General features: G+C 48.7%; 1 protein-coding gene across 1 annotated transcript in view; it reads left to right on the top strand.

Moving 5' to 3' along the window:
- The first annotated feature begins 5,170 nt into the window (after window positions 1-5,170).
- LOC123396947 overlaps window positions 5,171-22,723 on the top strand; it is a 33,231-nt gene continuing 15,678 nt past the window's right edge. The window contains exon 1 of the mRNA XM_045091702.1: window positions 5,171-5,317. Within this exon, the coding sequence (XP_044947637.1) occupies window positions 5,171-5,317 (147 nt within the window). The remainder of the gene's footprint in view (window positions 5,318-22,723) is intronic.

Below are 22,723 nucleotides of genomic sequence, written 5' to 3'. Positions count from 1 at the left end.
TACAAACTTTAATAGCAAAAACAATTATCATAAAAGAAAATAAATAAGTATTTAGAATTTTGTTACAAACATTAATAGCAAAAATAATTATCATAAAAGAAAATAAATAAGTAATTAGAAACAAAAAAGAAAGCAAAAAAACTAGAAAAAAACTAAACATAGCACCGCACTGAGCGAGCACAGGGCCTTTGGTCCCAGTTGGTGCCAAAAAACAAATAATTAGTTGTAAGTAGAAACAAAAGAAAAAAATAAAGCAAAAAAAAATAATGGAAAAAATTATAAAAATAGATGCAAATTTATAGAGAAGATTCAACCTAAATTTAAAGTACTAGTTATCTTAACTAGCTAACTAGCACTTTGAATTTAGGTTGAATTTTGTCTTTAAATTCGTATCTATTTTCACTTTTAGGCCCACATGCCTGCTTTAGCGAGGAGCTCGATGTTGCAGCCGCGGCGGAGCTTATAAACAGGTTCGGGAGCCCTTCGCTTGGCGAGGTGGGACTAAACATCCAACCGCACCGCGGCTCTGGCAGGCACATGCCTTTAGTCCTGGTTGGTGGCTCCAACCAGGACTAATGTCCCCTTTAGTCCCGGTTGGAGCCACCAACCGAGACCAAAGGCCTCTGCTTCCCGCCCTTCGGGCTGCTGAAAAGAGACCTTTGGTCCCGGTTGGTGGCTCCAACCGAGACTAATGCCCCCCTTTAGTCGCGGTTGGTGCCACTAACCGGGACCAAAGGTCTCTGTTTCCCGCCCTTTGGGCTGCTGAAAAGAGGCCTTTGGTCCCGGTTGGTGGCACCAACCGGGACCAAAGGCCTTTGCTATATAAGCGAGAACTTGAAATTTTCAGATTGGTATCGCCATTGCCCCCCGCCCGACGACACCGCGAGCTCATCCACGGTGCCGCCAGTCTGCCCCCGTCGCTGTCGCCCGTCGCCCGTCGTTGTCTCCCGTCGCCCTCCGCCCCCCGAGCCCACGCCGTCGCCCGTCGCCGTCGCCCTCCACCCCCCGAGCCCCCGAGCCGTCGCCCGTCACCGTTGCCCTCGCCCTCCGCCCCCACCGCTGTCGCCGTCGCCCTCGCTGCCCACGCCGTCACCCCGGCCGCCCCCGATGTGAGCATTGACCAATTCATATATCTTCCAACAATAACAACTAACCTGATCTCCAATGGAACATACCCATCTTATCCTCATAGTCCCAGCACAAAAATAAGTATGGTTTCTAAGTGAATCCATCCACGTAGTCGATGCTAAACCATACATAAATAAAATTATTTGTTGCACCTCATGATATAGTAAAAAAATTCTACACCGGATTCAGCATTTTAGTTTGCATAAAAGTTCTTATATGTAGGAAAGGAAATTATACCAATAAAACATACCATGAATTCTAGGATAGATCGCAAGGATTTATAGCTCGGTGTAGCACATAAAACAGGGGTTGTTAGCTTAAAGTATGACATCTAAACAAATGATGTAGTACAACATATATGATTACCCAGATGTAGGTTTCACTTTAAACATCATGATGCTCTGGTTACTCATTGTAATTTAAGATCAAGCTCAGCATTCTCTGTCTAGTATTGACTTCTTTTTAGTAAAAGTCTAAAATACAAATTTTGGTCAATGCATTTCCACAGCAAAACTGAATACAATTTAACAGAACAATTAGCCTTGTGGAATCTTAATCTTAAGTTAAAAGATGATACAAGTGTGACATTCAGATTCTCCCATGCTTGTTAAATTTTAACGTATAAGTTAAGAGTATGAAATACTTGTACTTTTTCGGAGAACACATATCAGGTAGTAACCATCACTTTTATCCTAGATATCAAAAGAACCCGAACATGTGCTCGGAAGTTAGTGATACGTCTCCGTCGTATCTACTTTTCCGAACTCTTTTGCCCTTGTTTTGGACTCTATATTGCATGATTTGAATGGAACTAACTCGGACTGACACTGTTTTCAGCAGAATTGTCATGGTGTTGTTTTTGTGCAGAAATAAAATTTCTCGGAACGTCCTGAAAATTTACGGAGATTTTTTCTGGAAGAAAAGAAAAATAGCTGCACAAATATCCACGTGAGGGGGCGTAACAGTGGGCCACAAGCCCACAGGACGCGGCCACCCCCTAGGGTCGCGCCATGCAGGCTTGTGGGGCCCACGTGGCACCACCGCCCCCAATCTCAGTTCTATATCTTTCGTTTCGCCTGGAAAAAAAATCAGAGAGAAGGTTTCATCGCGTTTTGCGATAGGGAGGCGCCGCCACATCCTGTTCTTCATCTGGAGGGCAGATCTGGAGTCCGTTTCGGGCTCCGGAGAGGGGAAATCGTCGCCATCGTCATCATCAACCTTTCTCCATCGACAATTCCATGACGCTCTTCATCGTTCGTGAGTAATCTCATCGTAGGCTTGCTGGACGGTGATGAGTTGGATGAGATCTATCATGTAATCGAGTTAGTTCTTCACGGGGATTGATCCCTAGTATCCACTATGTTCTAGATTGATGTTGCTACTACTTGGCTATGCTTAATGCTTGTCACTAGGGCCCGAGTGCCATGATTTCAGATCTGAACCTATTATGTTGTCGCCAATATATGTGTGTTTTAGATCCTATCTTGCAAGTTGTAGTCACCTACTATGTGTTATGATCCGGCAACCCCGGAGTGACAATAGCTGGAACCACTCTCGGAGATGACCATAGTACGAGGAGTTCATATATTCACCGCGTGTTAATGTGTTGGTCCGGTTCTTTATTAAAAGGAGAACCTTAATATCTCGTAGTTTCCATTAGGACCCCGCTGCCACGGGAGGGATGGACAATAGATGTCATGCAAGTTCTTTTCCCTAAGCACGTATGACTACATACAGAATACATGCCTACATTAGATTGATGAACGGGAGCTAGTCACATAGCTCTCCGTGTTATAGCTGTTACATGATGAATCACATCCGTCACACTCATCCACCACCGATCCACTGCCTACGTGTCTTTTACTACTGGTTCTCGCTACGTTACTTTGCCTAGGCTTGTCCCTTGCTACAAGAGGGATTGGGCTACTTTGCTGCTGCTGTTACTTGTTACTTTGCTGCTGCTACTACTACTGTTCCTTGCTACTCTGTTGTTATTTATTGCAAGACTTTATTGGCGCTAACATCCCGTCAACAGGGCCTTTCTGGCGCCATTGCTGGGAATTGGCAAAGCTTTTTCTGGTGTCGTTGCTATTATACTACCTTGCTACTGATACTTTGCTAGCAGATACTAATCTTTCAGGTGTGGTTGAATTGACAACTCAGCTGCTAATACTTGAGAATATTCTTTAGCTTTCCCTTGTGAGCGAATCAATAAATTTGGGTTGAATACTACCCTCGAAAACTGCTGGGATCCCATACGCTTGTGGGACATCAGTTAGCTCTTAAAAAAGACTTGTACTTACGACTAATATGACTACAACATGCATATGTGCATAGGTAGCCCCATGATCCATAACGTACATAAATAAAAAGGAAGGATGCAAACCTCTTATGAATTATTTACATCAGTGAAGCAAAACCTTAACTTCTGCTGGGACATTTACAAAGAAAAGATATTTTTTGAGGTTGACAGGATCAAATTATTTGCTTCAGGGAGAAAGTTAATAAGTAAAAGGAGAGAAGGCGCATGATAACTTACAGTAGAGCAAATAGAGCATGCCATCCCCACCAAGCCACTTCTTTGCTTGTTTCTGGAGGAAAACAATGTCCACTTGGATTACTATATTTATTGTGTCACACACGTGCCTATAGTATTGAACCGACTATCTCTCGAACCAATCTAGTATGTAATGCCTTGCATTTCATTGGCTAGCAAATCTGATGGTTCTTAGTAACTCTCTTCTAGAATTAATATGGAGGCTCTAATAGTGCCTCTCATACAGCAAGGCGGTGCAATCTGCAGATACACCAAAAAAATAGAGTTCTTTAACTAAAATCATTAACCGTTACTTAATTAGTTCAGACTTGACATCTAGAAAGCAGTAGTCATGCAAATACATGTGGATCTGATAACTCTGTGCCCGTGTCTATGTTAAATATTTCTACTATAAAATTCAATTATACCAACTATGACGGTAATGAAATATTTATATCCATGGATTAACCCCTAATATTCCTCGCTATTTTTGTTAATTCGGTCCTTACGGAAGGTCAAAACAAAAGAAAAATAACATAACATATGTGTCTACACCCAATTACTAATGAGATTATACGAATTTTGGTAGAGTAAATTTTACTATATATAGAAGTAGTTTATTTTTAGCAAGAAAATTAATAGAAGTAGTTTATTTTTTTAGTTTATTTTACGATGCCTATCCCGCATCCTCGTCGTCGACTCGGCGGAGGACACATGCTCGATTAGAGAGGCCATGTCCGGGATTGGGATCCGCCCGGCTGGTATTGGGAGGCGCTACCTTCCGGGGGCGTAGGTTGGTGAGGAGCCAGCCCGTTGTTGACCTGATCCTTGTTTGGTGGCGGTCGCGTGGGCCAGTGACGGTGCCGAGTCTTCCGGACACCACGGAGGTGGTACGTCACCATGTCAGCAAGGAGGACGAGCACGTCCATCGCTACATGGTTGTGTTGGAGGGCAGGTTCGACAATACCTGGCAGGTTCTTCAGGGATCTCACTGGAGCTATGATCCTGTGATGGTTCCTTCTCTTTGGGTGTCCACCGCCCGCGACGATCCCGTCGGGCGCTACGGTTCTAGCTGTATTAGTGATGCTATATGTATGATAGTATTCGAGGAGTATTAGTGCTAATGTTCGACGATGTACGAACACAAGAGATGATGTAGTTTTGCTTATAATTGAATGCATGCTAATTTGAATACTACTTTATTTTACGATTTGGTTTTATTTATTGAATGCTCAAATTGGAAAAGTACTCCTATTTTGAATGCTAAAATTGGAGAGCACTATGTAGAAATCTAGGAGCCCCCTCCATCATCCGCGTCGTCGACTCGTCGTCCCCGTCACCAACCCCCCTCCGACCTCGAGTCAGGGTCTATATTGTTTTATGCTATTTTACCTTAAAGAGGGTATTTAATTAGGTACTACCTAATATTGATGATCATGTTGCTGTAAATGTTGTATGACAATGTTGTAAAGGGTAGCAATTGGTCTCTTGTGCTGCTTTTCAGAAATGGAGTTCTTCACGGTTATACTTGAGGAATCCTCCAGCAGGCAGGTGCTGCCGGACAATTTTGTGAAGTTGCTGGACGGCCATCAGCCACAGAACATGAAGCTAAGGCAGGCCAGCAACGGGCTTCGTAAGCTGTGGGACGTGGAGGTGGTGTTTGACACCGATGGAAGCATGTACCTAGATCGCGGCTAGAAGCAGTTCGTCCGTGCCTACGACCTGCGGCACGGGTACTTCCTTGTCTTCAGGTACGATGGTAACGCCACGTTCGCCGTGAAGGTGTTCGACACGACTATGTGTTGGAGGCGCTACCAGGACGACGACGATGCCAGTACGCTCTGTCTCTTCTTCCTCTCCATTAGGCTATGTCTCACACCCATTTTGAAAAAAACTTTTTTGCATTTGGCAAGGCAATGGGAGCAGGAGCAGCAAGGACTGCGACATGTGCTATGTCTATGGCAGCAGTAGCTCTGGCTACAGCAAAAGTAGCAGCGACTCTGGCTACAGCAAAAGTAGCAGCGACAACGGCCTCGCGATGGTGATCCCACAGCTGGGCGAGAGGGCCATGCCAATTGTGGTAGAGGAGTACATCCCACAGCCTGGCATGGGGCTTTGCCGGTCTAAGCGCATCAGGATGAAGAAGGAGAATGTGAAGAAGCAGGAGTGAAGATCTTAAGAACCTGATGGAGCTTTAATCTTTATAGTGTAAACCTTTTAAGTACGATAGTGTTGAACTGCTACTGCACTTTTAAGTATGATGGTGGTGTGCCTGATGAAATTTTGTGCATGCTCATGGATGAAAGATAAAATTATTTATTTTTGTGCTTGCTCATGGATGCTCCTTGGTTGGTGTATATAACAACCTAAATTAACCCCTAAACCAGCCCCTTTCAAAAAAAACCTCAACTTCAGCCACGTGCTGACGCGTGGATGCCTTTTGGTCCCGGTTGGTGTCACCAACAGGGACTAAAGGCCCCCCTGCCTGGCCTGGCCGCATCGACCACGTGGAGGGCCATCTGTCCCAGTTGATGTAAGAACCGGGACTAAAGGCTGAGGGCATTAGTAACGACCTTTTAGTCCCGGTTCCAAAACCGGGACAGAAGGCCCTTACAAACCGGAACAAAAGGCCCTTTTTCTACTAGTGTACCATGGATTCACATTAGTCATAAAGAACTCACATACTTGTTGTGAATTTTTTTATTAGTAATCGAAACAAAGTGCTAAACGCATACTCCTAGGGGAAGGGTTGGTAGGTGTTGACCATCGTGCGATCCCGACCGCAACACAAAGGATGACAATCAAAAGATCAATTATGCTCCGACTTCCTAACATAACGGTTCACCATACGTGCATGTTACGGGAATCACAAATTTCAACACAAGTATTTCTAGATTCACAACACCCTACTAACATAACTCTTAATATTACCAAATCCACGTCTCAAAACTGATTGAGAGGAATCAAACTTCTCTTTCTACTCAATGCACATGAAGATGGAAGTTTTTGTATCCCCTTTGGGTGCCTATCACCTTTGGTACTACTTTCATAGCACAAACCAAGTACCAAGTCATGCACCGCCGTGCTCTAAAAGATCTAAGTGAAGCACATAGAGCAAAATCAACTAGCTCAAAAGATATAAGTGAAGCACATGTGAGATAAATTGCCTAACTCAAAAGGTATAAGTGAAGGTCAACGAGTATTCTAGTATATTCACGATGAGTGCATGTCTCTCTCAAAAGGTGTGCAGAAGGATGATTGTGACACAACAAAAAAAGACTCCTATCATACAAGACGCTCCAAGCAAAACACCTATCATGTGGTGAATAAAAATATAGCTACAAGTAATGTTACCGATGGATTGAATACTAAAGAGGGGATGCCTTCCCGGGGCATCCCCAAGCTTAGGATTTTTGGTGTCCTTGAATGGGCTTGGGATGCCTTGGGTATCCCCAAGCTTGAGATCTTTCCACTCTTTATCTCGTTGTCCATGAGAGCATCACCCAAAACTTGAAAACTTCACAACACAAAACTTAAACAGAAACTCGTGATATCATTAGCACAAGAAAACAAACTACCACCTTCTTACGTACTGTAGAAAACTTTAATTCTATTTATATTGGTGTTAGATTACTATATTCCAACTTTTCCATGGATTGTACCCCCCCCCCCCCCCGATACTATCCATAGTTTCATCAAAACAAGCAACCAACTCAACAAAAACAGAATCTGCCAAAAATAGACCAGTCTGTAGAAATCTGTATGCTTCGTATACTTCTGGTACCTCAAATTTTTTGAAAACTTACGACTGCTTGGGAAAAAGGCATATAAACCAGAAGCAAAAAGTATCAACTAAAAAGCTCTTTCTGAATCAAAATGAAAAATAATCTCGCGAGCGAAAAGTTTCTGTTTTTTTCCAGGAGGATCAAACAACCATCACTAAGACTAGTCATAAAGGTTTTACTTGGCACAAACACAAAAAGAAACACAAAAGAGACAATCATAACAGAATTATGATGGTGTGGACGCAACAAAACAGAAAGAAAAAAAATAAATTTATTGGGTTGCCTCCCAACAAGCGCAATTGTTTAACGCCCTTAGCTAGGCATAAGGCGATAGAATCACGTTTCCTCGTCTTTGGTGCTCAAGCCATAAGTAGCCCTCATCATGGATTCATAAGGCAATCTTATTTTCTTTCTAGGAAAATGCTCCATGCCCTTCTTTAAAGGAAATTGAAATCTAATATTTCCTTCCTTCATACCGATGATAGCACCAATAGTCCTTAGGAAAGGTCTACCAAGAATGATAGGGCATGTAGGATTGCAATCAATGTCAAGTACAATGAAATCCATGGGTACATAGTTCCTATTTGCAATAATAAGAACATCATTGATCCTTCCCATGGATTTCTTGATAGTAGAATCTGCAAGATGCAAATTAAGAGAACACTCCTCAATCTCATTAAAACCAAGAACATCACATAAAGACTTTGGAATCGCGGAAACACTAGCACCCAAATCACACAAAGAATTACATTCATAGTTTTTGATTTTGATTTTGATAGTAGGTTCCCCCTCATCATGAAGCTTTCTAGGGATAGAAACTTCCAATTCGAGTTTCTCTTCAAGAGATTTCATCATAGCATCGATGATATGATCGGTAAAGGCTTTGTTTTGGCTAAAAGCGTGTGGAGAGTTTACAATGGATTGCATCAAGGAAGTGCATTCAATCAAGGAGCAACAATCATAATTGAATCCCTTGAAATCCAAAGTAGTAGTTTCATTACTACTAAAGGTTTCAATATCTTCTACTCCACTTTCAATGCTTTTAGCATTAAGATAGATGGACTCCAAATCATTGGGGCATTTTTCAACCAAAGTGGATTCATATCCGGCCCCATCATAATTAGGTTTGACACAAGAAAACAAAGATTCAATGGGAGTCACACCAAGCACTTTAAGATCTTCGTGATTCTCATCACGAGAACACACCCTTTTAAGCCATTCATGTCTAGCGCGAATTTGGGCGGTTCTTTCTTTGCTCTAACTCATGGAAACACGCATAGCTTTTAAAGTTTCATCCATATTGATCTTGGGAGGAGCACATCTAACTTTCAAGGCATCAATATCACTAGACATTCTATCAACGTTCCTAGCCAAATCGTCAATTTTGAGTAGTTTTTCCTCTATGGACGCATTGAAAATATTTTGCGAGTTAATAAACTCTTTGATATTACTCTTTAAATCAGAGGGTAATCTATTGTAATTTCCATGAGTATTGTTGTAGGAGTTGCCAAGTTATTAGAGGGGTTACTAGGAAAAGGCCTAGGAACATAGTTTCCTCTATTAGCATTGTTGTTGCCAAAATTATTCCTACCAACAAAATTAATGTCCAAGCTAGCGTTGCTACTCTCAATCAAGGAAGACAAGGGCATGTCATTAGGATCTAAAGGATCACTTCTACTAGCAACCAAATTCATTAACTCATCCATCTTAGCACTCAACGAGTTAATTTCTTCTATAGCGTGTACTTTCTTACTAGTAGGTGACCTTTCAGTGTGCCACTGAGAGTAGTTCGTCATGATATTGTCTAGGAGTTTTTTGGCTTCTCCTAACGTGATTTCCATGAACGTTCCACCGGAGGTGGAGTCCAAGATATTTCTAGAAGCGAAATTCAAGCCAGCGTAGAAGATTTGTATAATCATCCAAAGACTCAAGCTGTCGTGGGTATAAGTCTGACAGTAGATGTGTAGGGTATGAAATGATGGGCAGAGCCTTAGCAATGGCGAGGTTGTATGAGTTCAGGCCCCTCTGCGGTGGAGGTAAAAGCCCTACGTCTCAGTGCTCTTGGGAGCTTAGTGTCGAGTGGAATATAGGATTACAGTAAATGCCAACCCCTGCACCAGTGGGGAAGGGCGGCTTATATAGGGTGCGCTGCCCTTTACAACGGCCCGGTGGACAGGGGTGGAGTAGTGGCGAATAAATGCCTACGTTACAGGTAACGTATGCCTTAAATGCTAATAATGGTGTATGAAAACGTATGACCGTTGTCCTCCTGGGAGGTTACGATGTACAGAGTGGAATTCAGTCGGTACGATAAATATGCTCCGAATGCTCGTCACCGACTGGATGATGGGGGGTCCTTAGTTCAGTCGGTACTGTCTAAGGGCCTTGCCCTCTATGAAGGGTAGTCCTTGGGTAGGACCTATAGGGCAGGCCTAGGACCCTACCCTGGGACTATAACCCCATCATTAGTCCCCGAATGGATCGGGGTTGGAACGACGAAGTGGTGCCTGGAGTACGGATCCGACTGGTATGGATGTGGCTTTGGCATTGTTTGCCTCGACCCATTTTATCCTTTCGACCAGTGATCCGAGTGAATATACGAGTGAAACGAACCGTCAGGGATCGAGTGCCTCCGCGGAATCTTTCGATGTGACCGGTCAAACTGACAGCGGCGGATTTTCTGGTATCTTCAAATTTCGGTTGCCGCGCGCTCAGCGGGGATATCGACATCGTCATCGAGTAGTTTATGCCGCCTCGATTACCGCACCTTTATCTTCTCCACTAACATCGCAGCAGCCGGTGGGGGGATAAGATTACGGGGCCACCTGTTAGTGACCTAGTCGGAACCTTATTTAAGCCTCTCCGGTGGGGGTTTCTTGTTGCGCTGCCCTTGTTACTCGCACTCGCCCCGCTTCTCCCGTAGCTCCCTGCGCGTTCCAAGCCTCCTCCTTCCTCTCCTCCTCTACGGATCTGATGCCTTCTACATGACGAAGGGGCAGACGAGCAAGCTCGAGTCACAGAAGAAGAAGAAGAAGAAGAAGGCGACTCCTGCTCAGCGGCGACAGCGAGCACTATCGGCGAGTTGGATCCAGGGGGATTTCCTCCCCTCCATGGTGACGACGGATGACCTGCTGGAGCTGGTGGAGCAAGGCATGATTGCAAACAAGCCGTGGAGGCTGCCGACGGAGGGCGAGACGGAGCCGGCACCGCAGGAGGGAGATCGCGTCTTCCTGCTCAGCCACGTGTACAGGGGCTTCTCCTTGCCTCCCCACCCCTTCTTTAGAGGTATTATGAATCACTTCGGGGCGCAGCTCCATCATTTTCCTCCCAACGCGATAGCCCATCTCGCCGCATTCGTCACTCTGTGCGAGTGCTTTATTGGATGTCCCCCCATTGGGGGCTCTTTAAGTACATCTTCTCCGCTAGGTCTCAGACTGTCAAAAAGCTTAGCCAGTCGGATGATAAAACCCATCTCCTCCAGCTCTGCGGGGGCTTAGGCTTCCAAAAGAAAACGAAGAGTAGCTACCCCCCTCTCCAGTTGTTTGAGTCAGTTAGGAACTGGCAGTCGACCTGGTTCTACTGTCAGGACATAGCTTGTCCGAATGCTGTGACTGGGTTGCCACCCTTTAGCCTAGACCGTCCGGCTCCTCCCAAGCAACTTGCGCTCTCCAAGTTGGAAAAGATCCAGATCCAGCCTCTGGTCGACGCGCTGATAGCCGTCGTCTGCAAGGGAGTCACCGGCATGGACTTTCTGGAGACCTTTCTGGGTCGGCGCATCCAGCCGCTGCAAGCCCGACACCACGCCATGTGGCACAATGTGGGGCCTAAGGGTTCCACTCGGACTCACCCAGAGTGCGTGACCGGGGAGACGGTGACAGCGTGGGTCCGCGGCATCACAGGCGCATGCGACAACCCCCAAGGAGCCCGACGAGTGAGGCCCTTCCGCGCCGACAACGCTCCTCCGAATGAGGTGAGCGCATCTTGTCGAGTGCTTTCAATCTTCTTAGATTTATTGCTTTTCTTGTGTCGGCGCTTGGTGTCTAACGTTGTCGACTGTATTTTGTGCAGGAGTGGACCAACTGGCATTCTCCCGTCTCGAACGGGAATCCCGCTGAGGAAGAGGAGGGCAGCCAAGAGGGCAGCATGGATAGCGTCGAGTACGTCTCTGACAGTGGGGAGACGGAGGAGGAGTCTGAAGAGGAGGAGAGGGAGGCTGGGGAGCAAAGCTCGCCACCTCCACCATCAGAGCCTCGAACTAAGCGCCGTCACGAACCCGCGGCTCCACCGGCTCCTCCAGCAGTTCCGAGTGCTCCGCCTGCTTCTCCCGTGGCTCCGAGTGCTCCGCCAGCTCCTCTCGTGGCTCCGAGTGCTCGGAGCGTGAAGAGGACCAGGGACGCTGCTGCCGAGCCTACGGACCAACCGTCCAAGGTGGCCAAACCGATTGGGCCCAAGCCTCGGAAAGCTTTGCCTCGGATGAGGATCATTGTTCCAGTTGCCTCAGCGTAAGTGTCTTGTTCTCCCATCTTCTTTCAATATTTGACTGAACTCATGCTTATCGGACGAGTGGATTTTACTCGACAGAGCTGCCACCTCTGCCACCTCTCTGTCGCGCCAGGACGATGATCCCATGGATACGGATAACGCTGCCACATCTCAGCAAGGTACGTTGTGACGACTCCGAGAGTTTGCATTATTGTTTCGTGAGTGTTGTCTTTAATCTTGCCCTTTTTCTGCAACCTCATGTTGTTCAGTCGGGCTTCCTTCGGAGGTGATTCATCTGGAGGAGGAGGACCAAAGGGGATCAGGGCCAACTTTGGCGCCTGTCCTTGAGGTCGTTCCATTTGCTGCTGCTCCTACCATGGACGCGCCGCCGACCGAGCTGATGCCGTCGACTGAGGCGGTGTCCCTCGCGGTGGAACCGACTGGAGCGGGACTTGGGATGCCCAAGGAGACTTCTGTCGTGCCAGGTCCATCGACCATCCAGTACGACGCCCGACACCTCCCGGAAGACCAAGTGGGAGCCGCCAAGGAGGCCATGGTGCAGGTGGAGTTGATGGTGGGTGATGTCAAGGGAGCGTACGACTCCATCGCGTGTTTGTACAAGAGAAGCTTGGAGCTCCGAGACGAGATCCGAGTAAGTGCGCTAGTAAGTGTTTACTTCCCTCTTGTAGCCCACCGGGTGTCCAAGTGATATACTCGGATACAGTAGGATTATTTCGCAGTGGGTTCACTCAGAGTGAATACAGTGGGTGTAGTCCCCGAGACTTCTGTCGAGTGCTTGCACCGGCAGTTGTCTTTATATGTATTTCCCGTTATCTGAGCAGATCCGAGCTGGTCTGCCCGAATATTACCAGTGGGGGCACTTGGAGTGCATCCACTGGATGTAGTTCCCGAGAGTAGTGTTACCCAAGTCGGGTAATAGCATTATCGTAGATTTGCCTGTTCGTCATGTAGCTCAATAGGGCCGGCCTGTTCGAGCTTCATGCCAGTGGGGTCACTCTTAGTGAACCCACTGGGTGTAGTCCCTGAGACCGCTGTCGAGTGCTTGCATCGGCAGGGGTCTGAAGAACTTTGTTTGTTTTCCTGGTTGAATGTGTCTGAGCTTCCCTTTGGGCTGATTTGGCAGAAGACTTGAGAAATGGGATCCGCGTACAATACTCTGAAGGCGGAAAAGGTTCAGCTTACTGCGGAATTGGAGGCAGCTGTGAATGACTTGGCTGGTGTGAAGGGGGCTCTTGCTGACCGAGAGAAGTCTTTGGAGGAGTCCCGAGAGACCAACAAGGCATTGGTGGCCGAAATTGAGAAAATGGGCAAGCAAAGAAGTGAACTGATGGGTCAAATGAAGTTGATGAACCGTCGATGCATTTGGCAGGAGAAGTATGTCAACGACTGGGCAAGGAAGATGATTGCACTGCTCGGTCGTAAGCTTCTTGCCGAGTGCTTCTTGACTTTGTAATTCATTCTGCGCTTACTTTCTGCTCTTATTTTCTTTGCAGATTTTTGTCAGTACGCTGAGGCTGAAGCAGCCGACATTAAACGGTCGGTTGTTCCAAACGTTCCACTCGGTGACGAAGCCAATCGGGACATGCTCCGAGCACATATTCGCCTTGGCAGAGTGGGGCCTTTCATCGGCCGTCTGAGAGAAGTCATCGACCGGATCGACAAGGAGCTGTGGCCCGAAGACGATTCTCGGCAGGAAATAGAAGGGTTGATGACTCGGCTGGAGGACGTCCCGAATAGAGTGCAGGCATGGAAGAAGTCTGCCGCTCGTTGTGGTGCGGACATGGCGCTATCGTTGGTCCGGGTGCACTACAAGGAAGCTCGCGAAGAAAAGCTGAAGGCGTTGCAGGCCGCCAACACCAAGAAGCTTCGATTCGAAGATTTCATGGAGACCTTCCTCGAGACAGCCACTCGTATCACGGACGGGATCGATCTTGAGACCTTTGTGGAGCCTGCCAGTCCTGGTGCCAGTCCTGATGACGCTTGAAAAACTTTACCTCGGTATGCCGAGTGGTATCTGTATCAAACTTGGGCCAGTGCTGTTGGCCGTCACATTCGTGGTTCGGTGTGGGTAAGCTTGATCCACACCGAGCCGACTACGTAGATCCAACGTTGAATTCGAATCGAATATTTTGCTGTTCTTTCACCAAGTTTATTTTCTGACACGATTTGGGCTCGTGGTTTTTGTTTGGTGTTTCTTGGTGAAGCCAATGGCAAACATGTGGAGCATGTAATTGTCAGTTGTCTTCACATCCACATGAACCTCAATGAGGGTCTGCTAAGCCTTCGAGTGGATCTCGAGGATACACTCGAAGGAAGCTTTTTTACTTAGGCAATTCTGGGTCGCAGCTAAGTCCCCGAGTGCGGCTGTTAGCGCACACTCGGAGAGAATTCTTTACTTAGGCGATTCTGGATCGCATTTAAGTCCCCGAGTGTGGCTGTTAGCGCACACTCGGAGAGAATTTTTTACTTAGGCGATTCTGGATCACAGCTAAGTCCCCGAGTGCGGCTGTTAGCGCACACTCGGAGAGAATTTTTTACTTAGGCGATTCTGGATCGTAGCTAAGTCCCCGAGTGCGGCTGTTAGCGCGCACTCGGAGAGATTTTTGGACTTAGGCGATTCTGGGTCGCAGCTAAGTCCCCGAGTGCGGCTTTTAGCACACACTCGGAGAGAATTTTTTACTTAGGCGATTCTGGATCGCAGCTAAGTCCCCGAGTGCGGCTGTTAGCGCGCACTCGGAGAGAAGTTTTGACTTAGGCGATTCTGGGTCGCAGCTAAGTCCCCGAGTGCGGCTGTTAGCGCACACTCGGAGAGAATTTTTTACTTAGGCGATTCTGGATCGCAGCTAAGTCCCCGAGTGCAGCTGTTAGCGCGCACTCGAAGAGAAGTTTTGACTTAGGCGATTCTGGGTCGCAGCTAAGTCCCCGAGTGCGGCTGTTAGCGCACACTCGGAGAGAATTTTTTTACTTAGGCGATTCTGGATCGCAGCTAAGTCCCCGAGTGTGGCTGTTAGCGCGCACTCGGAGAGAATTTTTTACTTAGGCGATTCTGGATCGTAGCTAAGTCCCCGAGTGCGGCTGTTAGCGCGCACTCGGAGAGAATTTTTGACTTAGGCGATTCTGGATCGCAGCTAAGTCCCCGAGTGCGGCTGTTAGCGCACACTCGGAGAGAATTTTTTTACTTAGGCGATTCTGGATCGCAGCTAAGTCCCCGAGTGCGGCTGTTAGCGTGCACTCGGAGAGAATTTTTGACTTAGGCGATTCTGGATCACAGCTAAGTCCCCGAGTGCGGCTGTTAGCGCACACTCGGAGAGAAGATTTTTTTTTAGACCGGAGTCTGCAAACGCGGAAGAATTTTGGACCTGCAAAAAATCAGTCTGCTTTGTATTACTTCAATGATACTTGTTCTTTACATTGCCTCCATCGGCGGCCACGTGTAGAAGCGCTTCAGGAGATCTCCGTTCCATGCTCGTGGCTCGTCCGTTTCCCTGTCGAGGTTGTAGAGTCGATATACTCCGTTGTTCAGCACCTTAGAGATGACGAAGGGTCCTTCCCAGGCAGGAGCCAACTTGTGAGGCCTCTGCTGGTCCACTCTGAGCACCAGGTCACCTGCTTGGAATGTGCGACTCCTGACGTGCCGCGCGTGAAAACGCCGCAGATCTTGTTGATAAATTGTTGAGCGAGTGAGTGCCATCTCGCGCTCTTCTTCTAGTAGATCCACTCCGTCTTGCCTGGCCTGCTCTGCTTCGGCTTCGGAGAAGAGTTCGACTCGTGGAGAGTTGTGAAGCCAGTCACTCGGAAGGACTGCCTCCGCTCCATAAACGAGGAAGAACGGGGATCGCCCTGTAGATCTATTCGGAGTTGTGCGGAGGCCCCACAACACCGAAGGCAGCTCGGTGACCCATGCGCCGGTGGCATGTCCAACTTCTCGCAGGAGTCGAGGCTTCAACCCTTGAAGAATAAGTCCGTTCGCCCGCTCTGCTTGCCCATTGGTTTGAGGGTGCGCCACAGATGCAAAATCCACTCGGATACCTTGGCATGTGCAAAAACCTTTGAATCTGTCCGAGTCAAAGTTTGTGCCATTGTCAGTGATTATGCTGTGCGGTACTCCGAATCTGGAGATGATGTCTCTGACAAATTTGATGGCCGTAAGGGCGTCGAGCTTCTTGATGGGCTTGGCTTCAATCCACTTGGTGAACTTGTTGACTGCCACCAACAGATGAGTGAATCCCCCTTGGCCTGTTCTGAACGGACCGACTGTATCTAATCCCCACACTGCGAACGGACAAACAAGAGGGATTTTCTTCAACGCAGATGTTGGCTTGTGGGACTTGTTCGAATAGAACTGACAGCCTTCGCATCGGTCGACCATATCCTTTGCCATTTCATTCGCCTGCAGCCCGAAGAAGCCAGCTCTGAATGCTTTGGCGACGATTGCTCTTGAGGAGGCATGATGACCGCAAGTTCCCGAGTGAATTTCTTCCAGGATTAACTGTCCCTCCTCAGGGGAGATGCATCGCTGAAGGACTCCAGAAACACTTTCCTTGTACAACTGGCCATCAATGACGGTGAAGGACTTCGACCTGCGGACTATCTGCCTCGCTTGGACTTCGTCCTCTGGTAATTCTTGCCTCAGGATGTATGCAATGAACGGCACAGTCCAATCGGGGATGATAGCAAGAATCTCCATGATCAAATCAACCACAGTGGGGACCTCGACCTCAGTCGGATCTGTTGAGTTCTTCGGTTGTACCGGTTCCTCTGTAAAGGGGTCTTCTTTCACCGAAGGGAGATGTAGGTGCTCGAGACAGACATCACTCGGGACTAGTCTCCGAGTGGATCCGAGTTTTGCCAACTCATCAGGTGCTTGGTTCTTCAGTCGCGGAACATGGTGAAGTTCCAGACCTTCAAAATTCTTCTCGAGCTTCCTTACTGCGTTGCAGTATGCAGTCATGGTGGGGTTCCTGACATCCCACTCCTTCATCACTTGATTAACCACCAAATCTGAATCGCCATAGACCATCAGGCGACGGACGCCGAGTGTGATGGCCATGCGCAATACATAAAGGAGAGCTTCATACTCTACCTCATTGTTGGAGGAATCGACATGTATCTGCAACACATACTTAAGCTTATCACCTTTCGGCGATATGATCACTACGCCAGCGCTGGAGCCATTCAGCATCTTGGACCCGTCGAAGAACATAGTCCAATGAGCCGAGTAGATGTGAGTCGGTTGCTGTTGTTCTACCCATTCTGCTATGAAGTCAGCCAGGGCTTGAGACTTTATAGCCTTCTTGGCTTCAAACTTGATGTCGCAGTATAACATCTCCATAGCCCACTTCACCACTCGGCCTGATGCGTCTCGATTGTGGAGGATTTCCGACAACGGAGCATCAGAAACGACAGACACCGAGTGGTCTTGGAAATAGTGAGACACCTTCTTTGCAGTCATGTAGATCCCATAAATAAGCTTTTGATAATGGGGATACCTCTGCTTGGAAGGAGTCAGGACTTCGGAGACATAATATACTGGCCGCTGAACCTTGTACGCTTTGCCTTCTTCTTCACGTTCGACTGTAAGAACAGTGCTGACGACTTCATTTGTAGCCGCGATGTACAGAAGAAGGGGTTCTTTACTGAGCGGGGCAGTAAGAACCGGCTGGGTGGAAAGCAGGGCTTTGAGGTCGTCGAATGCAATCTGGGCTTCGTCTGTCCACTCGAAAGTATCTGATTTCTTCATGAGTCGGTACAGAGGTAACGCCTTCTCGCCGAGTCGAGCGATAAACCTGCTCAAAGCCGCTAGGCAACCTGTGAGCCTTTGAACATCATGTATTCTACCCGGCCGCTCCATTCGGACGATGGTCCCGATCTCTTCGGGGTTTACATCGATTCCTCGTTCGGAAACAAAGAAACCGGGTAACTTTCCGCTGGGAACACCGAATGAACACTTGGCAGGGTTGAGCTTGATATCGTACCTACGAAGGTTGGCGAATGTTTCTGCCAAGTCAGTCAGCAAGTCGGAACCTTTGCGTGACTTGACTATGATATCGTCCATATATGCCTCCACATTTCGACCGATCTGGTCAAGGAGGCATTTCTGGATCATGCGCATAAAAGTTGCTCCTGCATTCTTCAAACCGAATGGCATAGTGATGTAGCAGAAACACCCGAATGGGGTGATGAAGGCTGTTTTTAATTCATCCGGACCATACAGACGGATCTGATGATAGCCCGAATAGGCATCAAGGAATGATAAACGCTCGCAACCCGCAGTCGAATCGACAATTTGATCAATGCGGGGGAGCGGGAAATGATCTTTCGGGCAGACCTTATTGAGATGCTTGAATTCGATGCACATACGGAGGGACTTGTCCTTCTTGGGCACCATGACAACATTGGCGAGCCACTCGGAGTGGTGTACCTCGCGAATGAAGTTGGCTGCCAAAAGTTTAGCCACCTCCTCTCCGATTGCCTTCCTTTTGTGCGTGGCGGACCGACGTAGGCGTTCTCGAACGGGTCGAGCGGTAGGATCCACATGTAGTCGGTGCTCAGCCAACTCCCTGGGTACACCTGGCATGTCAGCGGGCTTCCATGTGAAAATGTCCCAGTTCTCACGGAGGAATTGGATGAGCTCGGCTTCCTATTTTGGATCAAGGGTGGTGGAGATGTTCGTCGGGGCGGCGGTGTCGTCCGTCGGGTGGATGCTGACTTTCTTCGTGTCGCTCGCCGACTGGAATGCGGACTCCGAAGCTGGCTTCTTCGAACGCATCAAGTCAGCGGGGTCGGCCGTCTTCTTGTACTCATCCAGCTCGAGGATAGCCATCTGCTGATCGGCAATCTGCGACCCCTGCTGCAGACACTCTTCGGCCCACTGCTGATTGCTTGTGATGGTGATCACACCTTTGGGACCCGGCATCTTCAGCTTCAAATACACGTAACATGGACGGTCCATGAAACATGCATACGCCGGACGGCCCAGAATTGCATGGTATGCACTCTGGAAGTCCACCACGTCAAATGTCAGCTTTTCCTTGCGGAAGTTCTTGTCGGAGCCGAAAACGACGTCAAACGCGATCTGGCTGAGTGACTTGGCCTTTCGTCGTGGGACGACTCCATGGAACTACATGCTGCTCTCGCTAAGTTTGGACATCGGAAATGCCCATCCCCTTGAGAGTGTCAGCGTACATGATGTTCAAGCCGCTGCCGCCATCCATGAGGACTTTGCGCAGTCGGACTTCTTCCACCACCAAGTCGACTACCAGAGCCTGCCTCCCCGGGGTGGGCATGTGTGCTGGATGATCCGACTGATCAAAGGTGATCGCAGTCTGAGACCATTTGAGGAACGTGGGGTTGGTCGGGGTGGCCATGTTCACCTCCCTGTTCACCAGCTTCAGTCGACTCTTGCTTTCCACGTTAGCAAAAATCATTAATGTTGCGTGGACTTGGGGGAGCGGATCCTCCTTGTCCTCATCATCCTGCTCGTTGTCCTTTTCACTCGGCTGCCCTTCGCCGAACCCTTGGATCAGGAGGCGACATTGCCGAGTGGTGTGCTTCGGGAATATGGCGTTGCCTTCTTCATCCATCTTCGTGTGGATTGGACATGGCTGATCCAGGATGGAGTTCCCAAACTGCTTCTTCTTGGGGGTATACTGAGCTTTCCCCTTGCCCTTGAACTTGGCATTTGTAACGGTAGCTGCCTCTGCCTGCGGAGTGGACGGAGCTTTCTGCTTTTGCTTCCGATTGCTGTTCCCATCTCCGTCGGCGACTACCTTGTGCTTGCTGCTACGTATGCGGTCCTCTTCTTCGCCATTTACATAGCATGTGGCTATCTCCATCATCTTGCTCATGGAGATGTCGCCTGTCCGACCGAACTTCAGGTACAGATCTCTGTACCGCACGCCTGCCTTGAATGCGCAGACTGCTTGATGCTCTGTGACGTTCTCCACCGTGTGGTAGAGGGTCGTCCAGCGCTGGATGAAATCGCACAGGGGCTCATTCTGCTTCTGGACGCAGTGCTGGAGCTCCACGAGACCACCAGGGCGTTTGCACGTGCCCTCGAAGGTCCTGATGAACACTCGGGACAGATCTGCCCAGCTGTAGATGCTTGATGAAGCCAATTGATTCAGCCACGCTCGTGCCGAGCCGTCGAGCATCAGGGGGAGATGTTTCATGGCGACCTGGTCATCTCCGCCACCGATCTGGACCGCCACTCGGTAATCGTCCAGCCACGTTTCTGGCTTGGATTCTCCTGTGAACTTGCTGATCCCCGTCGCCAGTCGGAAGTTGGGAGGGGATATCAGCTGAACGGATGGCCCGACTGAAGCACTCGGGGCCAGAGACGATGGTCCTGCTTCCACTCGGACGGTCTCTACCGTGACCATCACGGTGAGCTCGACTCCTGTCGACCTTCCTCTGGGTGATGTGGCCTCTTGCGTCGGGCCTTGGATCATACGTGTCACCGACTGAACACCGGTCATCATGATGTCGGGGCCCGTAAGGCCCACCCCGCGGAGGGGTGCGTGAACAACGACGATCTTCGGGATTCGTGGAACGGCTTCCCCCTCTGCGTCGCTGATGAGACTGGGGGCTGTAAACTGACCGATGCGTGTTCGCGTGAAGAGAACTGTTGTGGATCCTGTTGTGCGAATGGGAGACCGCCGAATTCTGCTGCTGCGCTGTGTGCAACAGGGCACGGATCTGCTCGATACCTCTACCAGCCTCTGAATCAGTTGGTTGGAGGGAATCGGCTATCTTGGCAGCGGCAGCCAGGTTGAGGACGGGTGTACGAAACACCTCGACGTTGCTCTGACGAGTGCGTCGACTGGCAGAACGGTGGTGTTGACGGCGAGCGCCGGACGATTCGCCGACCTCGTGCCTGTTCCGGCCAGTCCGGTGGGGACTTTCATGGGAATTTGTCATGAGAACTTCGGCTGCAGGCCCGCGACCCAAGTACTCGGAAGGTAACTGAGTCGGAACTGAGTCCAAGCACTGGGACGGCGGTGCGACCACAACCGACTTGAGGACCGCCACTTGAGAGGATGCGTTCTGGCGCGCCTGGGCATGTTGCACCCAACGCTGGAGCCGCGGACGGCGGGACCGCTTGTTGCGGCGCGTGACGGGGGCGAAGGTCGACACCGGGGCCGACTGCTGGAGAAGAAGGACGCCGCGGGCACCGGCACGGAAGTGCGTAGCCCCGCGACTGGGGAGCGCCTTGACGTCGAGAGACGCATCCTGAAGCCATGTCGAATCATCGACGATGAAGGAGAGTGCGCCGAAGAGGATCTCCTGACCCACGCATAAATCTCCGCCGGACGACATGATGAAAAGATGAAGCTACAAACTCGCCGGAAGTCGCTTAGACGCCTGCCCCACGGTGGGCGCAAACTGTCGTGGGTATAAGTCTGACAGTAGATGTGTAGGGTACGAAAGGATGGGCAGAGCCTTAGCTACGGCGAGGTTGTATGAGTTCAGGCCCCTCTGCGGTGGAGGTAAAAGCCCTACGTCTCGGTGCTCTTGGGAGCTTAGTGTCGAGTGGAATATAGGATTACAGTAAATGCCAACCCCTGCACCAGTGGGGAAGGGCGGCTTATATAGGGTGCGCTGCCCTTTACAACGGCCCGGCGGACAGGGGTGGAGTGGTGGCGAATAAATGCCTACGTTACAGGTAACGTATGCCTTAAATGCTAATAATGGTGTATGAAAACGTATGACCATTGTCCTCCTGGGAGGTTACGATGTACATAGTGGAATTTAGTCGGTACGATAAATATGCTCCGAATGCTCGTCACCGACTGGGTGATGGGGGGTCCTTAGTTCAGTCGGAACTGTCTAAGGGCCTTGCCCACTATGAAGGGTAGTCCTTGGGTAGGACCTATAGGGCAGGCCTATGACCCTACCCTGGGACTATAACCCCATCACAAGCCATGAGCGGGACAATTTCTAATCATTAATTTCATTCTCCCTCAAGATTGTGCAACATGTGCATGATCAAGTTGCTTAAAATTCATAATATCATTACGGAGAGAGATAATCTTAGCCGGCGGAAAATACTTGGATATATAAGCATCTTGGCACTTGTTCCAAGAATCGATACTATTTTTAGGCAAAGACGAAAACCAAGTTTTTGCTCGATCTCGCAACGAGAACGGAAAAAGCTTCAATTTAATCACATCATTATCCACATCTTTCTTCTTTTGCATATCGCAAAGCTCAATGAAGGTATTAAGATGGGATGCGGCGTCTTCACTATGAAGGCCAGAGAATTGCTCTTTCATAACAAGATGCAAAAAAGCATCATTGATTTCATATGATTCCGCACTAGTGGCGGGAGCAATCAGAGTACTAATAAAATCATTATTATTAGTATTCGAGAAGTCACAAAGTTTGGTGTTTTCAGTCATGGTGACTTCAACAAGCAAACAAGAACACAAGCAAACGGAAAACGGACGGAAGAAGGGCGAACAAAAAGGCAAATTGGTGAAGTGGGGGAGAGGAAAACGAGAGGCAACTGGCAAACAAAGTAAATGCAAGAGATGAGTTTGCGACACTTACTTGGATAAGTTATTGGCTTGATCCTCCCCGGCAACGGCGCCAAAAATTCTTCTGCTGCTTGCGATACTTGCGTTAGTTTTTCCCTTGAAGAGGAAAGGGTGATGTAGCACAAGAGCAGTAAGTATTTCCCTCAGTTTGAGAACCAAGGTATCAATCCAGTAGGAGAATTGCGCCAAGTCCAGAGTACCTGCACAAACACAAAAGAGCTTGCACCCAACAC

The sequence above is a fragment of the Hordeum vulgare genome, chromosome 5H (assembly GCF_904849725.1).
Source record: "Hordeum vulgare subsp. vulgare chromosome 5H, MorexV3_pseudomolecules_assembly, whole genome shotgun sequence".
Classification (NCBI taxonomy): Eukaryota; Viridiplantae; Streptophyta; class Magnoliopsida; order Poales; family Poaceae; genus Hordeum; species Hordeum vulgare.
This window is presented reverse-complemented; position numbering and strand designations above follow the sequence as displayed.